The 19,519-nt window shown below is 40.6% G+C and overlaps 1 protein-coding gene across 8 annotated transcripts in view; it reads right to left on the bottom strand.

Annotated features, from left to right (window-relative positions):
• usp32 (ubiquitin specific peptidase 32) overlaps window positions 1-19,519 on the bottom strand; it is a 40,984-nt gene that overhangs the window by 17,788 nt on the left and 3,677 nt on the right. For 2 of the 8 annotated variants that reach the window (XM_030337165.1, XM_030337167.1), the window contains exons 2-16: window positions 19,116-19,243; window positions 16,458-16,563; window positions 15,148-15,266; window positions 14,785-14,944; window positions 8,395-8,526; window positions 8,048-8,155; window positions 7,266-7,381; window positions 6,354-6,416; window positions 4,692-4,775; window positions 4,545-4,606; window positions 3,696-3,798; window positions 3,010-3,220; window positions 2,722-2,900; window positions 2,102-2,242; window positions 610-781 (exon numbers count right to left, since the gene is read on the bottom strand). In XM_030337165.1, coding sequence (XP_030193025.1) covers window positions 610-781; window positions 2,102-2,242; window positions 2,722-2,900; window positions 3,010-3,220; window positions 3,696-3,798; window positions 4,545-4,606; window positions 4,692-4,775; window positions 6,354-6,416; window positions 7,266-7,381; window positions 8,048-8,155; window positions 8,395-8,526; window positions 14,785-14,944; window positions 15,148-15,266; window positions 16,458-16,563; window positions 19,116-19,243 — 1,884 coding nt within the window. The remainder of the gene's footprint in view (window positions 1-609; window positions 782-2,101; window positions 2,243-2,721; window positions 2,901-3,009; window positions 3,221-3,695; window positions 3,799-4,544; window positions 4,607-4,691; window positions 4,776-6,353; window positions 6,417-7,265; window positions 7,382-8,047; window positions 8,156-8,394; window positions 8,527-14,784; window positions 14,945-15,147; window positions 15,267-16,457; window positions 16,564-19,115; window positions 19,244-19,519) is intronic. The other 6 variants (XM_030337170.1, XM_030337171.1, XM_030337169.1 and 3 more) reach the window with 4 other exon arrangements.

The following is a 19,519-nucleotide window of genomic DNA, read 5'->3' as shown; positions in this document are numbered from 1 at the left end:
AGAGGGAAAATACATGGACGTCAGGGGATAATGCACCGAATACGAGAGCTAGGCATCCATTCCCGTTTCAATTAGTTTATTACAGAATGAATGATAGCCGTTGGCAGAAAGCTTTCCATAGTGATAAAACTGGTATTGGGGAACCCATTAGATTAAAGTACCTCCATTTAGCATGGGCCACATTGAGACGATTGTAAAGTAGCCTTAATAATGATGGTGTCACAACTTGTACAGCAGTATTAGTTGTTCCCCTGTTGAGAACAGGAATAAATCAGATTATGACATTAGATTAAAAAATATTGAATTGGATAAACTCAAAATATTATGATTGGAGGCCAAAAGTCTCCAGGGTTCGGAATCTGTTCTGAATCACGCCTGTGTGTAAAAACAACTTTTGAAGAGCAAGTTCTCTGAGGACAGAAAGGGGCAGATGCAAACAATTTTCAGGATAACAGCCAGTGAGGCCATTGGTTTGATTCCATTTGCGAGTCCAAAGCATCACCCTGCTAGTCAATTAGTCCACTCGACAAATTAGAAAGGCAGTATGTAAAGAATAATAGTTTTGTGGCCAGAGAGGGGCTTTGCTCGTCTTGCTGCTGCTTACATTACCTCGAGGAAGCAGTTGGCCTAAATGCTGAGGGTACATTCGCAGGCTGGTCATACCCATGTTGACCCAGATGTTGGACTGGGGAGACCGGGTGGCCGGTTGCTGGCGCAGGAAGAGGAGATATCGGGGGAAGAGCTCCAGCTCTGCCTGGCCCATCTTGCTGTGCTGAATCACCTGCCGGGCGGGGGAAAGTAGAGACTTGATCAATGGATTGAACTTCACGTGTTAATTTGCCTTATGTGTGTATAGTCCAACCATGTTTCTAAATAAATAGAATTCTGGCATGATTGTATCCAACCCATGTTTTATCGCAGTTCAGTACTACAGAATTATCAAATCAGCAAACCTGGGTACTTGACAAGCCAAGTGAGACCATCCGAATCTGCAGATATCGCAACGTATATCAATCTGCCCATGGCGGTAATTGATTTCCACTCGTGGGCGTGGGCATGGCCTTATATTTTCCAAAAAAAACTCAGATTAAATAATAAGTGACACCCTTGCTCCCTTCATTTTAGCCAAATCCGATGGGAAATGAAGAAAAGAAACATCTTCTCCCCTGTGAGCCAATTTCTGTACATCTTGAACCATCGTTATTCAGTCTACCTCAGATAAAACACGTTTTATTGCTCCTTTAATTGCTACGCTTTCCGCGAGCACCATCATGTCTTTTACTTGGCAGACTGCAGCCTCATCATGGATTGGATCTTCCTCCCCCTAGCCCTGATTGCTCGGATCCTTTTTTATTTTTGGTAGAGACATTCAACGGGCCCGGGGGGCTGCCGGAACGGCAGAGTGTGACAGCACGTGTTCTCGCAAGATCAAGATGGTCCCACGAGGCTAGCAGTTGACAACTGTGGAAGCCCTTTTATCCTTAAAGCTGCTGTTGGTGAGCTCTGAGAGTCGGAGAAAGTGCAGACAAGAGCGAGATTTGAAAATATAGCCCAGAAAACGTTCCCATGCATTCTGCTCCCTCCCAAGGTTACTCTGTCATTGAGAAACGATGCACTTTCGCTCATGCACTCACGCACCTGTGGTGGAGCTGTGATAAGGCTGCGAATTTGATCGACAGGCAAGACGGATTCTCAGAGCAAATCATGGAACCGATGCCATAATTGGCCAGAAATAAGCTAGGAGCGGTCTAACGTCATAGAGGGGTCTCATACAGAGGCAGGCATGCATTCAACCTGAACTGAGCGTTGCATTTCACTCACCAATAGCTGCCGAGCTGCTATTTCTAAGAAATTAAACTCAAATATTACCTATAGTACTTTTAACTATAAATGAGATAGCATTAGGGCAAAGCTGCTGTGGTTGACAAATAATAAATAGCATCACTGTCAGTGTCTCTTCATTAAACAGAAATTAAGAAAAAAAAGTTATTCCCTTCTTCAGTCACAACCTCATGGAAAGAAAAAACATCAAGTAAAATTGCTAACCAAAAGAGTAGCTTCAAGACAAAGCATGTGTGCGTGTGTGTTTGTGTGTTCTCACCGGTCTCGGCAGGCTCAGGTTGGCACCGTACCAGTGATAGAGCGCACGCCACACCGGCTCCGGCACCGTCTCAAAGTCCCTGGTAGCCAGCAGCTGCGGGGCGCTCCTGAGCCGCCCCCCCTCCATGGTCAGGGTGGGAGCCTGGGGGCCAGGGGGGGGGAGACACACACGAGATGAGGCGCGCATGTTGGGAGCGCGCATGCAGCCGGACAACGTCCGCCTGCTTGAATAACAAATCGAGAGATAGAGAGCGCCCTAATGCTTTTTCCCTCGCTCTCAACTCTGTGAGGGATGGGCCAATTATAATCGTCCGCAAATGTTTTTGAGCCTTTGGATTCTGCAGAAGCAGCTCCTTTTACCACTTGAATACGTTTACCACTCAGTTTGGTAGGAGAAATCGAGGAAGCCATTTCAAATGATTGAAAATGTAATGAGTTGTTTCCAGTCGTCGTGTGACACTGGAAAAATCAACAAACATTACCGAATTATTAAAGGCTGGTCCTGGAATCCTTTTGGACCTTCTGATACCATCACTTTAATTGATCCCTCTATAGTAATTTACACCACATTCATGCACGGCATCACCCAGAAACTCTCTGGTCTGCAAGCCATATCCCTACCTTCATGGCGTCAGTGTTGACCAGGGACTGGTTGTCTATGGCCCCTGGCCTCTGGGCTACCAGCTGGGAGGGGAGATAGCCATTTGGGCCGGAGAAACACTGGTTGTTGTTGTCGGACACGTTGTGCTGACGAGCAAAACAGCTCTCGGTAGCCGAGGGAACCGTCTGGGGGCTGAGGGCTGGTCCAAACAAACAAACCGTGTTGTCGTGAGTAAGGTGTGATCATTATGCAGTCGGACGGCAAAACGTTGATTGTAACTAGGTAGCAAATGAGAGGGTTTCTCTCACCGGCCTCCGTGGCCTCTGACGCGCTGGACACGGCGTCTGGAGACCGCTCCTCAGAGGGACTGAAAGGGGTTCCCTGGGCCCCCCCCGCCCCCTCCAGAGAGACAGGGTCCAGCATGGCCGTGGGCATGGGGCTCCGCAGGGAGCTCAGGATGGAGGGCTGCTCCACCACAATGCCCTTCTGTTCCTGGACAAGAGACCAGAGATGTTTTCCCTTTATTTGGAGCAATGATAAGTTAGGTTTTAATATTGTCGTCATGAATCAGTATCAGCACTGCCCGTTTCAGATAGGGATATGAGTTTGGTGCAGTGAAAATCTGAGCATAGTAACTAAAAGGTATATGCTTATCTTAATTCTAAGAAAGTGATGGTGATATCAATATTTATATTTGCTTTGGTCAGATATTAGTAGAAATTTAATTTTATACACAAGAGCTGTAACCATGTTTGAACTCATTACATTAAGCTAGCAAATATTTTTTCTCAACAAAATCTTTGAAAATAACTGCTTACAACGGATTACAATTTGGGTTCTTTACTCTTAGAAAGAGAAAACTTTGTATGTATATTAGAGATGTCAAAAATATTATGGTAAAGGTCAACCTTCCAATCAGCTTGATCCATGTGAGGAACATTTCTACATGACTCCTCTGCATCCTCAAATTACTACTGTTGTTGGAAGCACTTACATATTTAACATAGTCCTTCCACTGCTGCCACCACAGCATGGATATGAGGAACCAGTTCTGGCCCACCTGCAGTCCATGTCGGCTTTCTCTCTCTAGCCAGCCCCTGTGTCACACAAAGAGAACCACAGGCCATGTTTACACCAGAGAATTATTCAACAACCCGTTGATTCATCTAGATTTGATCTATATTCCAAACTCATCATCTCACACAACGGGCACAGCGGACTAACTACTGTCTCAGCGTGTTTAGACATAGGGCAGGTCAAAAGATGCCTAAGCAGAATTGAACGCATATTACACGTACAAACGGGGTAAATGGGAGCATAGAAAAACCATAAGCACTTGTCTTCTGGTCTTAAGTGAGTGCATGCAGAAACATAACCCAAGTACAACCGCTATCAGGTTGAATGAACCACGCAAGAGCAAAGCAGGGTGAATTCCAAGTTGGCCCAATAATTACTAGAATACCCAGGCCTACCTGGTCTGCCAATAGTTTTCCTTGCGCCTGCCTATTTAGCCTACCATGTCGTAACTAACTAATTTCAAACAAAATTCTAACTTATGTATGCTTGTGAAAGATGAATGGTATTATTTATGTGATTTTGTGTAATAATTTGACTTTGATACCAGTGCGCTGTCAGGTCAGGCACTTCAAAAAACACTATTTAGGTCTGCTGATTCAGGTCTATTTTGTTAAAAATAGGTGATGGCTCAGTCTTAAATGTAGTTACGATAGTCACGCTACCTTTTGTAAGTACAATTAGGTACTTTGCCTTTGGGCTTATTATGGAGACATTCGTTTTGTGCCAGGTAGTGAAATGTTGCACACAGTAGAAAAATGATAAAAACCTGATTATTTGGCCCTCCTCTTCAGGGGTAGCAGGTCTTAGACCCAGGACTATGTGGCATACCTAGGCAGAGGAAGGGAGAGTTTTAAGAACAAGAATATGGCAAGGTTATCCAGCCTTCTCTATCTGCACAGTGATATGTACTGACCTGGAAGAGCAAGTTGAGGAACTCATTGGCCAGGGAACTCTTAACACTCCAGATTTGGTAGTCCTCTAGGGTCAGGTGGCCCTGCTGGTAATGAGCAAAAAATAAATAAACACATCAACACAATGAATGCCTTTATTATATTATAGTTTTCGCACACTCGTTGCGCGCGCTCAACCTCTAGTTGTAATTAAACCCATAGCAATAATGTGGAAACCCCAGTCGATAACGTAACAAATTTCTGAGCGCATTATATATTAACATTTTGGCTATAATTTTACAACGTATAACATTCGTTGACCACAAATGACTCTTAAAACCAGTGCCAACATTTAAATATTTTTTACCATACAGCAAACAAAAGGCCACAGGCTGATTATCATGTAGGGGGCAACTCAATGACATATAGAAGCGTCAACAACACGCCCACTGAAGTGGTGTGAGAGATACCGACTTTCTACTCCTCATTCACATATAAGGTAATTTACATTTCCTGCAGAGAAAATACTACCTCAGGGGTAGTATTAATCAGGAGATTTTCAGGGTACAAATGTCAAGATATGTTGTTCACACATAAGGCCCATCGGGAGAATATCAGGACTCACACGCGTGTCTGAAAGCAGCTAGTTTGAGGATTTGATTACCTTATAAAATTAGTCAATTTATGGTAACAGGTGTAATTGTCTAATGGAAAGTGTAGTATACTATGCATGCAAATCAATTATTAAATAGCTTTTCCTGTTATTCAGGGCTGAAAAGTGCATTGACATTTTAAAATGCAATGCAACTACTATTGGTTAGTTGAAAATAATAATCATCATTGAGATTAAACATCTCTTCCAGTGTCCTGGCCAAGACAGGCAGCAGTAGCCTACAATCACACAGAAAAATAAAACAATTTAAACAGTCAGCAGGGGGGAGGGCAGGATATCAATATCGCAAGACATTTTGGGAGGCTCAAGGAGGAGGGTAATATTACACTTGAGCAACAAAGTGAAGTCTTGTGGTGGACTCTATAGACATAATTCACCATAATGTTTCATTGGCATGTTTACGTTCTGTGTTATAGGGACACTGTCTCTTTAAGATCACGTGACTTCTGTGTTGATATGCCGGTCGGTGCCAGGTTTGAATTTAACGGTTTTTATATGACAAAATGAACTAACGCTGTTGCTTGTCGAGGTGAGAAATTGTTTCTTCCCTTATTTTAATCATAATTTCTACAGTCTATTGATAGAACGTGTTACCTGGGTGAGTTTGTTGGCGGCGTGTGCACGTGCGTGTGTGTTCTTACCTGCCTTTGTGTCGATGGCGGAGCCGTTATGTTTAATTACATAACGTCTTAGCTCAGTGAGTGTGCCGCTGCCTTTGTCTTGACGTACGGTGTGTGTGCGCATGCGTGTGTTTGTGTTTGTGCGCTTCTGCGTGTGTGTGCGGTGTGTGCAGTGTGTGTATGCGGTGTCTATTCTTGCTTGCGGTGTATGTGTTTGCACGTGTTGTGTGTGTGTGAGCTGCGGTCTGCTTGGCACAGGAGCACATGAGTAACTGGTGTGACAGACCTGCTATTATAGTAGTAAGATATCATGCCCAGAGAATGGAGATAAGATTTGATGCATCAGTTTTTTTTAAAGATTTTTGGATTGCAACAAATTAATTGCCCCTTACTTTGGTGTTGTCGTGCATCGTGAGAATGCCCTCCACTATGTCCGACACAGAACTGTGCAATTCCTGAAAAGCACAAAACAAAGATTTAAAGCAAAGTTACAATTTAGTAGGAAAGAAAGGTGCCAGAATATTGTACTAGGGCTCAAGCCAACCTCAAACCCCAAAGCAAATCCCTTAAAGTCAGCCAGAAAATCACACTGTACATACACTACCATACACAGTCCAAACACATTCTATGAAAAAAAGAGCTTCCTGACTTTGGACACTCCAATATTTATAGATCCAAACATTGTTTGTGCTTTATTAAGAGTCAAGAGTCAATTTACAACTTCAACCTTCACTACAAGGAAATCTGGTAGGCCATAGAAGCAAACGTACAAAGAGCTCTCTGGTCAAGTCCTTGAATAAATAATAAAAACTGAACTTTGTTCTTGATATCAACTTGACTAATGCACTCAGTTTCAAAATCCCCTTCACTGTGCTCTCGAGCTGCTTGATGAATCGAATTTGATTGCGATTACGATCTGGTTTTCCCTCAATCATACATACCCGAGAATCATATAAAACTATAATTATAGTAGAACTCAGTAGAACTGTTTTGTGCTCATATGAGCGGAAGCCGTTAGATTTCATTTTAAATAGTATCTGTATAGTTGCAACCTCAATCATGATCCAAATAATTCTTATTCATGTTTTTGCCAGGTGTAGAGAAAATATTGTTTGATTGATGTTATATAAAGTAGTAAAAAACTACTCATATTCAAAATTTATATTGACCTTATAACAATGTGGATATCAATCAAAGGCAAGTAGGAACATTTTCAATGATCCAACAAGAAGGGTGAGGCAATAAATAGAACAAACAAACTGCAGTACAAAGCGAGGCATCAAGACTCTGTGGATTGGACTTACAGGGAGGTTGTCTGTGCGATTGTCCTTCCAAACCTCCAGCAGTGCAACCACCATCTCATGGAGCTCATCGCGGCACAGCACACCATCACGGTCCACATCGAACACCTTGAAGCAGACTAGCAGAGAGACAGAAAGTAAGCAACGGAGAGATGGACATGGGCAGGACAACGGACTGGACAATACAATATGTCAACACAAATATTTAGACTCTCACGAGATTCAATTGCATTAGGGGAAATTGCAATATGTTGCCATTTCCAAGAATCTTTATGTAATTTCAAGCACCAATGGAAATGATATCCGTTAGACTCAGTCTACCACTCGGTAATACCCTTTATCATTGGGGACAATTTAAGGATGCACCTACTGTATAGTAAAATGGGATGGAACTTTCTGTCTGTCAAAAGAGTAGGGTATTATATTGTATTTTATGTATTCAAAGAGCAGCCTTACAGAAACTCCCTCTATATTTATGGTATTTGAGTGGCGCAAGAGAAACAAGTTACCATAACCGTTCTCATGACTGGATAACTCTTAAGAGCCTGTTGTCCTCTATTGAATTGGTTCAATTTGCTTTCGGTTTTTAAAGTCACCATATTTGTCGAACAATGTACAGAGAGAGCTACTATTTGAAAAAAGGCCAGACAAATAAAACCATTGAAGCACAATTGAACAATAAATACACAAATAAATTAAGACCTAAAACACAATATTTAATTGTATTGATAGGCAGAGACAAACTTGACTCTCTGACTGACAGTTTAAAAGAAAACATAGCTTACATTTCTGTCTTTCAGCAACGGGCCCCCTGCAGCACGCAGATAGACCACAAGAGATCTCTTTAAAGTCAATGTGATTGTCCCGGTTCTCGTCAAAAGCATGAAACAGGCCTGCAAAACAACATGCCCAGCCAAACAATGATGATGTTACTGCAGAGTCGATCACGTAAGGGAAAGTCTGATATCATTTTACAACATATCTGTCACATCTTTATGTCAATAATGTCAAAAGCACAATTGCGTGACACACCTAATGTTAAGCTCTGTGAGTGTGTTTTTGCATACACCCTGTTCAAGATTTCAGCAACCGTAAAAAACTATCACAAATGGTCACACAGCTGAATCGTTACCTTCACTCAGCGAGCCGTGGATAGGTGGGGAGACTAGCGGGACGAAGGTTTCCAAGTCAAAACGTCCGGTTCTAGACTGTGCTTTGAGCAGCCAGTAGCGTTTCTCCAAGTCGATGATATCAGACTCCTCAACTGCAAGAGGTGAAAGAAACAAGGGCAAACATAGTGGTGGTGGTCATGACGATGGACAGGTTTATGGATCAGTTCAGATGGGCTTGTCGCTCCTCCACCGACAAATTAAATAAACGCAAACCGGAAAATGAAATTTGACACACTGAACAAGGTTAAGGGGCTGCACAGCTGATGTGTCAGTTATCATGTATCAATGCAAAAGTTGTTAACATGACATCATTCTTGATTTTCATTGAGCCTGTCCAACAGTGCTAATGGGGTGGAAAGGTGTTCCATTATTGGTCCGAGCTAACATTCTCGTGTGTCAAAACTGGGACTTCACTTTATCTAAAAAGATGTAAGGGATTGAAAATCGGTATGCTTATAAAATACATTTGCTGGTATATGTACAGTTCTAGTTAATATTACACAAGTTGTGTGATATTCCTACAGTGCAAACATGTTATCTGGCCAATAGCGTTGTTACCCTTGTGTGCAGCTTAATTAATGCTGGCTAGGCTACTATACATTTGGCTGAGTCAGTAGCCGCGTTTACATGGACACATCTATGCCGCATAGATTTCTATGCGGCATAGAAAATGGTCATGTATACGTCTCATTCGGAATACAATTATCTGTTCGGCATAGATTCTATGCCGAATAGAATAGGTGGTGTAGTCCGTTTTAAATCGCCATGTATACACTTATTCCGCATAGATTGGGGTTTAACTTCGAGCAGCCGCAGTAGTTCGCAATTCCACTGAGCTCCGTCTGTACTTTTAAGCACACCGAACTTCACCGCTGTCAAGGAAAGTGGATTTATTGCCTAATTCACGTCTTTGTTATCACTCCGTAAAAGTAGTCCGGTAAGCGTGTCCGGTTGCTAAGCGACGGGACATGGGTGTTTATTAATGAGGTGTCCGCGCGCGTCCGAGATAACTGTAAATGAGTAGGCTACTACTAGTACTTTTGCAGGCTGAACGTTAAAATACTTCTTAACTTAGAGAGATGGCAGCTGCAGTAGTGCGCAATTGGACCTTCGAGGATTCCTGGTCACTAAATTCCCGTAAGACCACTCTCTCCCACCAGTCTTGGCTGCGGACTCGCATCCAAATTCCTCTTGTTTGCGGCGGAGCATAGGGTAAATATAAAGATCTGACGAGAAATTGACGTTGCTGCGCTGTCCTCCTCCTTCTTAATTGAAGGAGCAGGCAGAGAAAAGCTCTCTCCTGCTGTGCTTTCATTAAAATCAAATTTAAAATCCCCGATAGTGATAAGACATCCATTATGTCCACTAAGCGTCTTAGAGTACCATATTAAGCGCTATATACATTTCATTTATTATTATTATTATTATTATGTAGCCGCCGGTCCAGAGACGTGTCAGGTGTGCGCAAGAGACATAACGGACACTTTTGTTACTGCCATGTATACAGTACATTCGGAACACATTTTAGGAACAGATCTATGCCGCATAGACATCTATGCGGCATAGATCTGCCATGTAAACGCGGCTAATGAGTCGACTTAGAACTATGTGCCAGAGCTAAAGCTTATATAGCATTTGAAGGATCTGCCATGGCCTATGAACCGGTCATCCTCCTTTCTCCTTTCCCCTTTCTACGGGCTAAATCCACAGCTTTAGCTGATGAGATTATGCAGACAGCACAGTGAGCCTATGGCGCTAAGCCAAACAACAGACACATGAATCAAATGCCAAACGATGTTCGCATAAAAGGGACCCTGGTTTCAACCCTTTTGCTAAATGCAAAGATAGCTTTGTCAAGATTAAAGAGCCAGTGACCCCACTGTTTCAGCTGGAAATAGAAAAACCTGTTTTGGGCTTACAGTTTTAATTATTTGCCAGGGGAGGACAAGGGGAGTGGTTTCATTGAGACTGAATTGTTATCCCCATGGTAACGGCTCATGGCAACTTTGTGTTGTTTTGTACGACTTTGCTTAGCTAGCTATCTAGTAGCGTACTCGTCATTGAGCGATAAGGTAAATTGTACGGTCCCACCTAGTACTTGACTATCAACACTAAAATCCTGCTTTCTGCAGGATTAGCCTATGCAAAATGTATCAGGTGACGTTCTTTTCATGACGTCTGAGTGCTTTTACGAGGCACTCAGACGTCACGAAAGAACACCACCTGCGTTAGCAGCCGTGTGGGACACTCCTAAAGTGTTTTGAGTCCAAAGATTTTACCTTCTTTTCTAGTCAGTGTTATTTTAGTAACAGGGATGAAATGGAATAGATATAATAGAAGATAGTTTACTAACATATTACCTATTAAAAAAAGAAGGGTTTGACTCTTTGACCAAACTGTTGTGTATGTATGCGTGTGAGTATCCTGAGATAAAATAACAAAAGGTTAAATAATTTGGAAGTACCTTTGGTAAATCATTCGGAGGTACAGAAAGCTGGTCATGAAGTAAGATGCAGAATTGTGAGAACATCTTTGGCCAAGGGCTTGATTAGTCAACTCATCAGCCAAACTCATTCTTACAGATAAAAAAGAGAATCTAGCATACATTAGATGCCAAAACATTGACCTATCTGGACTATAGCAGCTACTAAATGGCTGTATAAAATTACACCAAATAGTTTTGCTTAATGTGACACAAATGTTTTGATTGGTGTTCTTTGACATTTTACTTGATGCTACCAGCCAAACAATTGGTTAAAGCTGGATATTTCGAATGCGACAGCAAGCAATAGTGATTTGGCAACAAAAGTCCGACAACCAACGATGTGTTTCTCTGATAAAGAAATGATACATGTGCTATATGACTCATATCATGGTAGACCCTCTAAATTGAACAGGGGTATAGCAAATCCATTTTACAACACAACTTCAGAATTGTAATCATAAGCTTATGATTCAAATGTAGATCCTTTGCACACAAAAAAACACTGTACGTTATATACAGAATTATTCACACTATGTTTTCCATTAATTCATATATACCTACCCAGAGGTGCGACTCTCTCAGAATGGCAGCAGAGGAACAATACCATTATCCACTGAACATGCTAGGTGAAGCTCGGCCAAGTTCTGGCTGCTACCATAGAAGACTCCTTGTGAGGGCAGCTTGGAGGAAAACCCAAAGGGTATTCTCTGCACCGTGACATTGTGAAAATGTCCCTTGAAAAGTAAAATATTCCGTGTGTCTGAACCGAGAGAGCAAGTCTACAATCCATCTTCTAAGAAGAGCAATGAAAGAGCGTATGTACCGTACACACACCCAGACACTTAAGAGGATAAGCAGAGAACCAAGAGGGCAGATTACAGAAGGTCTCTAGGATCTGCGATTGGCTTGTATGCCACAGGACCCAAATGCTAAATTTACCAATGTAAATGTACGTATTTGAAACCCAGCAGGCCATGCAGATAGATGATAAGGTTTGACCCTTTGATCTGGGGTGATTTCGTTATTCTTTATTAAGTGATCGAGCATTGTGATCGTGTGTGAATGTCAAAAGGGTCTCCCTAACAAAGCAGCCCTTTGTTTTTTCATTGGCAAGGTATTTTGAAAGATTTAATAAATCAGTGTTTTATCTGATATATTTTGTCTGATCAATCAGCTCCTTAGGAGGTCACATAACATAAAGTGACATTATAAAACAGGAAAGTAGTCTATGTTTTGAATCTTCAAATAATAATTATATTACCATTTTATATGAACTGTCGGTATATGAGGAGGCTGTGTTCGGCCACCTCCCTTGTGTTCTCTCGAATACCAATGACAAATGTCTCCAAAGGGAAACAATAAAGGCTAATCTAATCTAATGTGTGACATGGAGCCTGACCACCCATGTGACGGGAGTAGCAAATCAAATGATATTCTGTTGGCATGTTTAAAAAATGAGGAGGGAATTGGTTCTTTAGGGCAGTAGCGTAATATTGACCTTTACAAAGGGAAATTCCTGTCTACTGGTATTTGCTATCTTGTTTAGACAACTTAATTCTTGTTAATTTGCTGACAAAAGCAATTTTAATGATATCGTGACCAACTCTTCAAGAGGAAATGCACAGTAGAAAACACCAAAGTGAGCCCCGGATCTTACCAAGGGTCAACTTCTCTTTGTTTTCATGAAAGTACACATAAATATCGATGAAATAAGAAATTGTCTACAGCGCTAAAAAATTGAAAAGACTGGATTTAAAGCAATGTATTGCATTTAAAGTGAACACAATAGTCAATATGAATATCTTCTTTTATAAGCATTGTGGAAAATTAATAAATAATGAATACGTTTAAATGTGCAGTCATTGGCAAAAAAGAAAAAACGCTTTTTGGCATAAGCATCAGCTTTCATTCTGTTTGGAACCCTAATGCTAAACCGAACATATACAACAATCAAAAACAAAAAATTCCAGCCTCATATACAAACATCCATTTCATTAATCTTGTCTAGCTGTTGTCAAGTGCTAAGCTGCTGCTCTAAGTTATTATAAAAAGAGATGTAGCTAAGACAGCTGTGCTCGCCTTTCCCGCGAAAGAAATTATCTCCTATTTTAGATACTGAAAGGTGCAACAAATGTTGAGCTTCTACTCACTCAGGGCCGAGTCAAGGTGTGATGTGATCTTCCAAACTAACTTGCCTAATGCGCTTGCAAAATCCCAATACAAAAACGTATTCTATAAAGACATCTGACTTTGCATACAAAAATAACAGAATTAGCAATATTTTGCATCAATATAATTACATTCTGCCTAACTGGAGTATAATGAATACATTGCAACATTTGCCTTTATGTTAGCCCCATCAGGTGGCATGGCAATATGTTTGCCTATGATGGAAACCATTGAAGTATTTGTTTGATACCTTTCCAAAATACTTTGCATATGATTCCATATTTGAATAAAAAATATACATGGTCTGTGTTTGTTTGCCTCAATGGCAAATATCAACTAGACCATGTTCTCTCCCACCTGAATAGAACTATACCAGGAGAGTAGAACTAGAAAATGTATCTGGTGTTCAAACTATCATTAGATATTTGAAACTATATAAAAGCAAGATGCCAAGGCAATGCACAGTATGTCTCTGAAAACCAAATCAAGAGAATAATACCAGCCTCTGGAACCTTTAAGCTTGCTTAAGCTGTATTTTAGAGGGCCAGTCAGGAAGGTATTTCCACACAAACAATACCTAATAGAGTACCCAGAATATCATTGCTGATAAAAGTGACCATGTCTATAGCGTATTTACTAGGGGTGGGAAAAATAATCGATTCCTCGATGCATCGCGATTCTCGCTAGAACGATCTTGTCTCGATGCAGATCAATTAATAATCTGAATTATTATTTATTTTTTTGCCTGCTGCAACATTCTGTTCGCCAGAGAGGGATAATTTTTGTAATTTTAAAATTATTTAATTTATCTTCAGTGTGTATTGGCCAATCTGATTTGTCGTTACACGATTGCGATTCAGCCTACGCATAGCATGCGCGCAAACTCACAGCCAGACACAAGATCTCCTTCTAATACAAGAGCATCTTTTCCTTTAATGACATAGAAAGGAAAGATTAGAAATAAAATAAAACTGAAACCTATTTTTTGCATGCTTCCATATTGTGTTATAATGCAAGCTGCATTGATTATTGCATTGTTCATAGAAAGTCATATTTGTGACAAAAGCTTTCTCTCTTATGAAATATTAGATAAGCTAATTCATCTGTTGATGTCTTTAATGATCATCACAAAAGTATACAAAAGTGCCAAAGCAACAATTGTCCTCCCTACAATTTGACGGTTGTATCCGTATCATAATGCTTTGAATACAGTTTGGTCCAGGGTCATCGAGGGATCAAGTGATTCATCCCACTCAACAGCTCACCCTCACATCCTTCCATCCCAAAGATTCACTTTGTTCACTACACTGACCAAATGGAAACCCTCAAATTTTTACAACCTGGTTATCTTAACCAAACACCATTTGTGACAGCATAATCTTCCATTCCCCACTTCCATGCATTTCTGAGATAGACACTATCTCTCTCTCACTTGACTATCCAGCCAATTGTGATGGAAGTAGATAACACAAAATACCATTTAGTAAAAAAAAATTCAACGATGAATTTGAGCCCTTAAAACAATCCCAATATTTTTTTTTACCAATTACCCGGAAATGTGAATTCTGCACTCTGCCTTTGTATTACTGTGTTTGTACCTTGAGTTAAAAACACATGTTAAATCTGAAGTTATCAATACACTTTGAATGTGCATTATCGATGCCCTTTGAAATGGGTAATGCTGAGGTAAACTTACGGTGCGTGACGCCAGCCAGGGTCTGATAGAAGGTGGGCGTGTCGCTGTCATCTGTGAGAGTAACGCAAACTCCCCCGGAGAGCAGCCACCTGGAGAGTGTGAAGGCCTCCTTGTTCTGCAGGAGCCAGAACCTGAAGCGGTCATAGTTGACCTTCTCCCCCTGGGATAGGATATGAATTAGGTCTAGTTTATCAACAACTGATATGGTTTTCCAATAAATTCAATGAAGAGCTGTTATTTGCCGTAAATTTATTTCTGATGCATATGTACTTTATTGATTTGAGAAGCCTATAAGGAGCTTGGATTGAAGAAAGGAGTCATTGAGGAGGCAGGGGTTAGGGATAAGCTTGGTTGTTAACTGACCTCACTAAAACACTTCCTGAGCGAGGGCGGGACCTCCCCGTCTAGGATCCGCAGGACTGCCTCCATGTCATCCCTGGCAGCATAGCCACCCTGCTCGCTGGCAAACAGGCTGAAGAGGTCTGCAAACACCCAGATATACACACACGTTTCATTCTCCTCCCCTTGTCCTCCCCTTGTGTATAGAAGCTCATGCGCTAGCGGTCAGGATAACATTAACAAAACTGAAAAACATCCCAATCAATAATTCAGAGAGAGAGGGAATTGGGATGAAACTAACCAACATGCTTAGCTCAACACACAGTCGACATTTTCTCTTCAATAATATACTGTCCACTAGGGCGTTGACTCCGAACTTCGTTATTTGAAAATAATTATAATATCAAAAAATAAATCAAAATTCGAACGAATATTAGGCAGCCCTTAATATTCAAACCTGTTATGGGCAGGCCAAGAGGGAGAGACGTCAGAGAACCCGACGCAGTCTATTCATAATATTGTAATAACCACGGAAGAGGCAGTGAAGGAAGTATTGATTAGACAGCGATTTATTAGAAACCTAATAAACCGTTAGAACACGCAAGACCGGTAACCATAGCAACGCGGTAAACAAACCTCACGAAGCCCAATCCAGGTCTTACTGAAGGCATTTAATGGTCAAAATATTATTAATAAATATTCAAATATATTCGAATATTAATATTAATAAACAAACAAACTTCAAATAGGATTTTTGGGCAAAAGTCAAAGCCCTACTGTCCACACAGGGATTGTAAGCTATAAATTAACAATTGAGACGGTGCCACGTGCATTGTTGCCATGATGATGAGAGGGTGTGTGGTTTGTTTCTCAGATAATATTAAATAAATTCATTCATTAAATGAATTCTACTGCATTATTTTAGTCATAAAAAACATTCCATTTCCTCCATCATAGTGTATTGGGTAGCATACTGGGGAAAAATGTAATGCTGACACCAGCAGTATTCAGAGTTGGCTGCTGCTGTCATATATATATTTATTTATTTATTATTTCATTATGCACCATTCACTAGTGTGTATTGTGACCATAAACACATTCACCATCTTCATGGCCTAAATTCACCTGTATTCAGCATGTTCCTGCAATACAGTTGTGTAATTATTCAAATAGGAAGAGACATGATCATAAAGAATACACAAGCACAAGCAGTGGACACTTGACACTTTCATAAAAGTACTTCCACAAGCCCACTTATTTTATATCACACATGCAAGCTAATTGTTTCTCTGTTGCTCTGTGAAATAGATATATCAGCCTGCTCTGGGACTTACATTTGGCCTTCTCTTCATCTCGCCCTCTGGTCAGAAGCACCAGGCCGACAATCAGATTGTTGAAGTGAAGCCCTTTGGGTGAGCCGCCAAATGAGGTATAGATTACCTGAACAAAAACAACAACCATCATGACAATGCCTTCATAACATTACACTGTGCACAACGGAAATTCTGCTTTCGATTTTTTTTCCCCATATTTAAATCAATCATAGTTCATTGTTAAATAGTTGTGATGCATAAAAACATTTCCAAAGAAAACATGCATGTTTACTTAAAACGCAGTTCTGCATTTACATTTACTATGGTTAAATAATAAACCCTGTCCCTTGTATTGGATAAATATTGGGCTTTATACCAAACCCTAATCCTGGTTTCAAACAGGTGTGCTGTTTAATGGTAAGAAACTAACAAAAACTAACAAAAAGGTAAATATATTTAGAGTAGACACATTCTTAAAAGTTGTACCTGTCGTAAATTAACTTTCATTTAATGTTCATTGAAGCAAATGTAATTGTTGCCAATGACAGCAACAGTTAATGGAGGAAGAAAATAAAGGTTTCCCAGAAGGAAGTGAAAGGGATATGAAAATATTGCCAACTTAAAAACCTTAAAATCAATCATTAATCATGACACTTAACCATTTCTGTATGCGACTCCCTATATCCTATATTCTATGAATCAATGACAGCAAGGAGTCTTGTTTCTCAGCTGGTAAATCTCTTTTACATGTGCTCGTTGCATGAACTTTACAGCCCTGGAGTTATTTGTTGGACCTGGGGTGCATGGTGTGTTGTATATAACCCGGCCAGCACACCAATGGAAAAATAAGACAAGACAAATGAAAGTGAAGTGAAATTCCTTGAGTGACAGAATTGGCTAATTGAAAGGTTCATTTTAGAATAAGTACCAAGCCCTTGTGACTGCCAAGGCTGATGCACAAATATTTTGAGATCCGATCTATATAATCTATATAAATATATTTTGTATCTTTTTGTGTGCCTTCATGGAACATCTTGGGTCGCTACAAGGAGCATTGCCTACATGGGTAGCACATGAGTGGGTGGAGCCACCGAGCTGCTCCCCAGATGGATCTTTCAATCGTATCATAATTATTTGTGGATGAGTGAAGATTTTCGCCAAATGATATATCTATTTTTTTCCTAACTAGGGAAATACGGACTACGGGACCACAGTTGATCAAATTCAATACAGGATTCCGTAGTTATTGAACTTGAGAAGGTAACTTTCAAAGTATGAATTGATGTGTCATTGAACAAAGTAATTTGATTGAATGCTTTGGGCCCTGTGGTTAATGTTAAACATGAACCTTTTTAGTAATAGCCAGTGAGGAGTTGCGCAACAAACTTTAGGTAACTAAACAGACCACATTTTGGTTTAACATCCATTTTTGACACATTTTGTATCTCAACCAGCCATCGTTATCTCTACTATCCAGTGAAATGAGGAAGTTTCACTGGATAGTACTTTAATTACAGCGCAACCACTTTTCTGGACAGATGTACCGAACAACATGCACAAACCAAACCTAGCAAACCGAACACTTTAACGTAACCTAGCTACTGTTAGCTGTAACATTATTATGCAAAATACATTTTGCATAATTGTCCTGTTTGGGGATGTTTCTGAAAACTCAATGTAGCTAAGACAGCTGTGCAATACTTATTCACTGAAAATGTATATTAATTTAAATGTATTTATTATAATAAATTACAGAAGTTACCATACACTTCCAACGCTTCCAACTGCAGAGCCTTTCCTGATAGCTAATAAGTAATTCACAATGGCACAAAAACGAATTGTGGATTTTTTGGTAAAGGCAAGGCTAGGCAAGGCAACTTTATTTATATAGCACTTTTCATACACAAGGCAGACTCAAAACCACTTTCTAAAAATGTTTTACTGACCCATGCTTGACATTTCCCTTTCCATTGCTTTCATTGACCCTCTCAATGTTGCGCGCTAGTTCCGCACTAATGATTAAACGCATTCACTAGGGCCGACAGCTCCACAGTGTCATGTAATGTCGCCACCGTTGCAAAATGTATAGATATTTTTCACATAGAATATCAGCACCCACAACTCAAAGCCCCTTCCTGCTGGCCTGCCAGTAAGATAATGAGTCATAGCCTGCACAGTTTGTCAGTCTGCCTGAGTTTAAAAATGCCTTACTCGCACTGTTCTTTAGTTGGTTGTCATGATCTTGTCAGTGATTGACGACCTGTCACTGTTCCAGTTGCTCATCCTTAAAGTGGAGAGAGAAAGCGGACGACGAGAGCGGACCAGAGAGGTGTAATTGGGAGTTCATGACGTTAAATGTCATACATTTGAATACAATTTGGAAGACACGGCGGCAATCATTTTTTAGCAAGATGTATGTAGCGGAAACCCTGCAGCACATTGTAAATGTGTTGTGTTTTTATGAACGACCCTGACTACACAGCTAAGCTGCAGACAAGATGGGGCATTGCTGCAGATGCATTAAGTTTAAGACCTCAGGTCTATTTGTGGGACAGTCTGGTAGAGAAATACACACAAGTAGCCTCATCTTTTTCTGCCTTATGCCGTTGATTTAATGAGTTTGGAATTAAGAGTCCCTAGAAATGAGTGATGAGTATGTTTGATTTCACTGCAACTTACCTCAGCTACTTTAGGGGGTACACTGTCACCCAGGACCTCTCTGTAGAAGCATTGCTGGGTCATGTAGTAGGAAAGTCCACTGGTCCTCTTGAAAGCATCCTTCAGCCGCTTCAGTTCCACATCAGTGACTACAATGACATAGGAGAAGGAGGAGAAAGATAAAATAAAAAAATGCTCTGCTCCTGGACCTTATTTTAATCCTCTGTCTTCAAACAGTCTGATGACTCCCTAATAAGTTACTGTTGTTTTCCGTCTCGCTCGGAAGGTGACTTATGACTGAAAGCTGTGGTGATACATCATTTTTTAATTTTCAAGTTCAACAACAGTCAATGGAAAACAAGCAAACCATGAACACATGGATGTCCTTCAGTCCACACACAGGATTTGACATGAACTTAATTTGA

This window comes from Gadus morhua, chromosome 16 (genome assembly GCF_902167405.1).
Source record: "Gadus morhua chromosome 16, gadMor3.0, whole genome shotgun sequence".
NCBI classification, from domain to species: domain Eukaryota; kingdom Metazoa; phylum Chordata; class Actinopteri; order Gadiformes; family Gadidae; genus Gadus; species Gadus morhua.
Note: the sequence above shows the minus strand (reverse complement) of the source record. Positions and strands in the feature narration are given on the sequence as shown.